This window comes from Carex rostrata, chromosome 17, assembly GCF_964058835.1.
Source record: "Carex rostrata chromosome 17, lpCarRost1.2, whole genome shotgun sequence".
Classification (NCBI taxonomy): domain Eukaryota; kingdom Viridiplantae; phylum Streptophyta; class Magnoliopsida; order Poales; family Cyperaceae; genus Carex; species Carex rostrata.
The window spans coordinates 4,353,299-4,358,717 of record NC_135934.1 but is presented as its reverse complement, the minus strand read 5'-3'; the positions used below and the strand labels follow the sequence as shown (position 1 = coordinate 4,358,717).

General features: G+C 35.3%; 1 protein-coding gene across 1 annotated transcript; it reads right to left on the bottom strand.

Moving 5' to 3' along the window:
- Positions 1-1,055: 1,055 nt before the first annotated feature.
- Positions 1,056-3,660, bottom strand: LOC144568735 (protein JINGUBANG-like). The gene is made up of 3 exons (XM_078319109.1): positions 2,823-3,660; positions 1,433-2,076; positions 1,056-1,274 (listed from the first exon to the last, which is right to left on the bottom strand). The coding sequence occupies exons 1-3, from the start codon at positions 3,606-3,608 to the stop codon at positions 1,268-1,270; spliced, it is 1,437 nt and encodes a 478-aa protein (XP_078175235.1). The 5' UTR covers positions 3,609-3,660; the 3' UTR covers positions 1,056-1,267.
- Between the last annotated feature and the right edge of the window lie 1,759 nt (positions 3,661-5,419).

Below are 5,419 nucleotides of genomic sequence, written 5' to 3'. Positions count from 1 at the left end.
AAATATTAATACATTATATAATTAATTTAGAAACTCTCATATTTAATCGCCTGACTTGATACTAAATAAATTTCAAAAATTATATATTTTACATATGAATACATCACTCATGAAGTAGATTGGTTTAAACAAATTGGATTTGTTGTGTTTGAAGCTGATTTGATAGTTTTTAAAATATATTAATGATATTTAGGTTGAAATTTACTGATATCACAGTAGTCAAACTCTCGAGTATATATGATTTTAACTAGTATATGTCAAATACATATGAAATCTTTTAGCTAGATCTATGATAACTATTCAATAAATTTCATTCAATTAGAGCTACGTACACACCCATTGATGTAGTGAACATTACTTCGTCTACGGTGTGTATATATATATAGTACATATGTTTTATATAAATATGAAGCCTTTCTGCCTTTGGCACATGGCAATCAATGGTTCTACCTGTATCTTACCAGTGTTATTTAAGGCTATAAATTTGGTTTTTAAAGTCGAGAATTGAAGCTGTAAAACCAACTACATAATGAATGTTCTTCTCCCATCTATATTTTTGATATATTTTCTCATAAATATCGACAGCATCCAAAAAGACAACAAGAATATTATCTTCATCATAAGAATTTTTTTTTTAAAGCCTCATAGTCGCATATATTAAAATGTAAGCAAAATTGTACAAGTCCCTTTTACATACATACATATAGAAAAATATAGATAACATCAGTTAGTTATTTTATTTTACCATCCGTAGATTAGATTTTCTATAGTTAGCATAAGTTTTTATAATGCATAAAACACAAAATAAATAAACACAAATATAAATCTTTCTATAATAGCCAATATGGTCTTTCAATGAAGAAAAAAATTCTTAACATTATTTATTGATTAGTACCAGAAATTACAGAGGCCTTAATTACCATTCTAAAACAACCATGCATGCATATGCATTATGTCAAACTACACTACAAAAATATATAGTAACACCCACAAAAATAATAATTTCTGTCGGCTTAATTCCAGTTGAACTACTTAAAATTTTCCGGTCGACCGCGTCCCACTCCTCGGGGACCACACGCTCACCCTTGTCAATAGCTAGATTATCCTGCTAGAACTACTCAAAACTTAAAACTACAACAAAAAATATAACTAGATTTTAGCATTAATTATTATTCTTAATTAGCAACACTTCCTGATCCTTCTAACTAGCTAGCTACCTCATTATAACCTCTACACAGGAAATGTCTTGCCTTGAACATCCATGCAATTATATCCTGAAATGAAGCATGTGAAAAAAAAAAAAAAATTAGTAAGATGTACATTTAATCACACTAGCTTAAATTTTGCTACATCTTTGCTTGATTTTGATAATGCAACAGTGAGATTGCATCATGGTTTTGAGTTTTTAGAATTTTAAATTTTTAATTAGTACCCTCGGCTCTTTTGTCGCCTCACCCATGACGGCGACAAGACGGGATTCATCTCGAACTCGGCCTCTTTCTCCCCATCACCATCCTCCTCATCTTTGTTTTCCTCCTCCTCTTCTTTATCTGAAACTTTGACGCGCCACACCTTCACCATGCGGTCCAAACTTGCGCTATAAACCAACAACCCGATGCCTTCGACTTCAACCTCCACGCTAGCTGCCATGCATCGTACTGGGCCCCGGTGCCCCTCCATCACCGCTAAACAGGTGTGAAAAGCACTGCCTATCTCTCTTTTCCAAACCCTAATTGTTGTATCCTCTGAGCCGCTCAGCACGACTCTGTCTACAGCCGCTGCTAAGCATAACACAGCAAAACGGTGCCCTTGAAGGAAACCAGCATGGTTGAATCGGCCTGAGACAGCCTCTTTTTCCCATATGTTAACATAGCCATCTGAACTACCTGAGTACAGGAAGCAGGAGTTGCTCGACCGGCACAATGCTAGACAGTTCACGGGTGAAGGTTGGAATCTTAGAGACATAATCAAGGTGTGTAGGCCATCGCCATACACCCGTCGCCATATCTTCACGCATCCGTCTGACGATGCCGTGAAGAGGCAACCGTCATCTTGGTTTACCAGCATGGCATTGATCTGCATTAATAATCGTTAATAATGTAAACCTATCAATGATAGCAATGTATGGAGATTAAATTATCTGAACAATTTAATTAGTTTGATATCTGTGCAAATTGTTTGTTAACAATTAATAATCCCATGAGCTGAGAACTGTAAGCCACAACATTTGGTGATGTATCTCATCTCTAATTCTCTACTAAGAGAGATGCAGGTTCAAAACCAGCCAAATAATTTGATCTAAACACAAAAAATAGCAGTCCTTAATTCGTTTCATAAAAAAAACAATGGTCCCATAACTTGAAGTCTTAAAGTTGAAATGACGTAATGAGCTGTCAATATATTAAGTGGTACAGTAAATTCTAGCAGCCCCACTGTCCTTTACCAGAAAGTCCTTTTATATATTAATAGTACAAAGGACACAACTAGAGAGATTTTTATGTACAGTAGCATATGACTCAGATTCCACTGTCATTTTATATATTAATAGTACAAAGGACACAACTAGAGAGAACACTGCATAATTGTCTTTTTTATTCTCTCACATGCATTGTATTAACATGTACCATGTTGTTGAAATTAATCCAGAAAATGGGGTCTTGTGGGGGACAGAATCTATGATCCGTAGATTACCTATACTGAGATGCCCCTACTAGCTAATTAAGATGCACTTGCAGTGAAGATAATACATACATAAGTAACAATGTAACATTTAATTAAAAAATTTAAGTAAAAATTTAGTGATCAAGTGTGACAGCACTGACCTGTCCCTCGTGTGCAACAAAGGAGTCGGTTGACCGCTGCTCGGAGATCTTCCATGCCTTAACCGTGCTGTCTCTTGACCCGGTGTACAACAAACCCTCGGCATTATAGAATGCCATACACAATATCAAATCTTTATGGTGCTGTGATTTCTTGTTGCTCTTCCCAAAAAAAGCCGGCAAGAACGATGCGACATGGCTTTTTGGTGGTAATGTTGCTATCTTCCTGGACCTGACCCTGGCCAAGTCAGGGTCGGGTTCCAGGTCCGGGTCGGTGGTCACGGACCAGATTCGAACCCGGCGGTCTATATGGGCTGTAACCACAGTTCCACCATAGCCCAGCACGGCAGTGACTTTGTCTTTGCTTCTACCAATATGGATGTAGCCCCTGTCAAGACAGTCGCGCAGACTCCAAGCACGTACCCGGCCACTATCACTGGCCGTGAAAACCAATCCATTTGAAATGGATATGGAATGGACATTACCATCGAGCCGGTGTAGGGTTGCAAGACAGTGGAAATATATGGAAGGGTTAGACAAGCGAGGTGGTGAGTGTTTGCCATCGTTGAAAGACAACTTTTCGGTGGCTGCAGGGTGCAGAGGTGAGAGGATCCAGGGAGAGGTGCACCCAGGTGTGGATGGAACTGAGTTTGCCAATGAAAGACCCGACAAGCTCATCCGAGCCGGCTGTGGCATGGCTGCTCCGGCTAGACTGGAGGGGAAATTATACGGAGGAACTTTGTTTTCCTCTAGGAATGTGTGAAAGCTCTTGCGGCGTGTGGGATCCATTTGTGGTAAGGCAGGGTGCAAGTGCAACAGAGAGCAAAATGTAACCTTGGATTTATTTAGAATTGTTGCATGTCATGGTAGTTATTATAGTGATTGATATGGCCAATCATACACTTGATACATGTCAGTATTGCTATTAGTGTCAATAGTTGTTGACGACTTTAATTGGTTGATACTAGTTGCACTTAATTACATGTCTGCCAATTCTGGTACGTGTTGAGAAATTAAGAAATATAATTATGAGAAAAATGAATTTTATTGAATGTTATTTTTTAAATTGATTATGTATATTTATACAAACTAATTATTAAGGCAGCAAGGAGCCGTTATTGTAACGTTGGTTTTGTTTCTGAATTTGGTACGCACAGGTAACGAGGTACATCTTGTTTTCTTTCTATTTCTAGAAATTCATACAAGGACATATTCTCTTTTCTTTTATTTTTTTTTTTGAATTCTAGCCCTAGTCTACGACGATGATTAATCTCAGATTGTAAATTAATATCCATCAATCATAATTTGATAATATTTTTTTCAACCGGTCTTTAGTTCTAAGTCCTTATTAGTAAAGATATCGACTAGTCAATCTTCATTTTGTACGAATGGATCGAGTTCCAATTTTTTTTGACTTAGTATTTCTTTTTCTAGTGAGTAATAATTTACTTATATATGTTTTGTTTTCTCATAAAATACATAATAAAATATCTTTATTATGATTTGTGATATGTAGATCAGCTAGTAGTTGCATGCTTTATTCAAATTTATTTGCTCGCTGTTGATGATATGGTTAAATATTTCGCTTCCGCACTACATCGTGCTACAATGTTTTTTTTCTTCCTCTTTCATGTAATTAAATTTTTACCTACGAATATGCAAAAATTGGTCGTTGGTTTTTTTATTGAAGCTCAATCTGTATTGAAAGAGTCACATATAGCATTAGAATTGTTAATTTTCATTCAAATTTCTTTACTGGAGCTCTATTTAAAAACACTAAAATTCTATTTATTGTTTCTAAATTGAGAGTTCTTAGTGGGAAATTTAACATTTTAGAAGAAAAAATTGCATCACAATTTAATTAATAAAAATTAAAATGATTTTAAATAAAAGCATCCATTGTCAACTTTGTTGTTTAAAAAGTCAATTTTTCTGATACCATTTATTCGTTTTCATGCCATTTGCTACCAACACATGTGTATTTTTGAACAAATCTAATTTGTTGGATATTTGGTCATTTCAAAAAATGTTGTTAGTAGCACCGAAATTTTTTTAGTTAGCACCTCAAAAAATCGTAATTAAACAATTACCATTCTAATTACCACATTTTAAAACATATCATCTATGAGTACGTAATCAGTTCGCGCACCAAATTGAACTGGTGCGAACAGTGAGGAGGCGCACTAATATAGTGTGCATACTAAGGAGGCACACCAAGTGATGTGCGTACTGGGGATGCGCGCGCACCAGTTTTTTTTTTTCACCGCACTATGTTTGGATGGAGAGTAGAGGAAGGAATGGGAGGTAAAGAATAGAAGGGAATGGAATGGAATAGAAAAGAAGATTAACATATTTAACCTCTTCGTATTTAGATGATTAATGAGTGAAAATAAATTTAACTTTCTTTTATATCTTATTTCTTGTTTGGTTGATTAAAATTTAAGAGGTTAATGTGAAATTCGGTGACTGTTATAGGTTTGTGGAAAAAAATCTTATATGATAATTATATATGTAAGATATAAGATTGGACATTTGTGTCATTTTTTCTAAAAATATTTGTAACAAAAAAAATTTCAATCCGTTACACTCCAATTTTAAAG

What these genes read in the sequence shown, in the direction of transcription:
- LOC144568735 (XM_078319109.1), bottom strand. Translation starts at nt 3,608, where the DNA reads ATGGATCCCACACGCCGCAAGAGCTTTCACACATTCCTAGAGGAAAAC. An exon ending in TTGTTGCACACGAGGGACAG is followed by an intron (nt 2,077 to 2,822) that starts GTCAGTGCTGTC and finishes TTATTAATGCAG; the next exon opens with ATCAATGCCATGCTGGTAAA.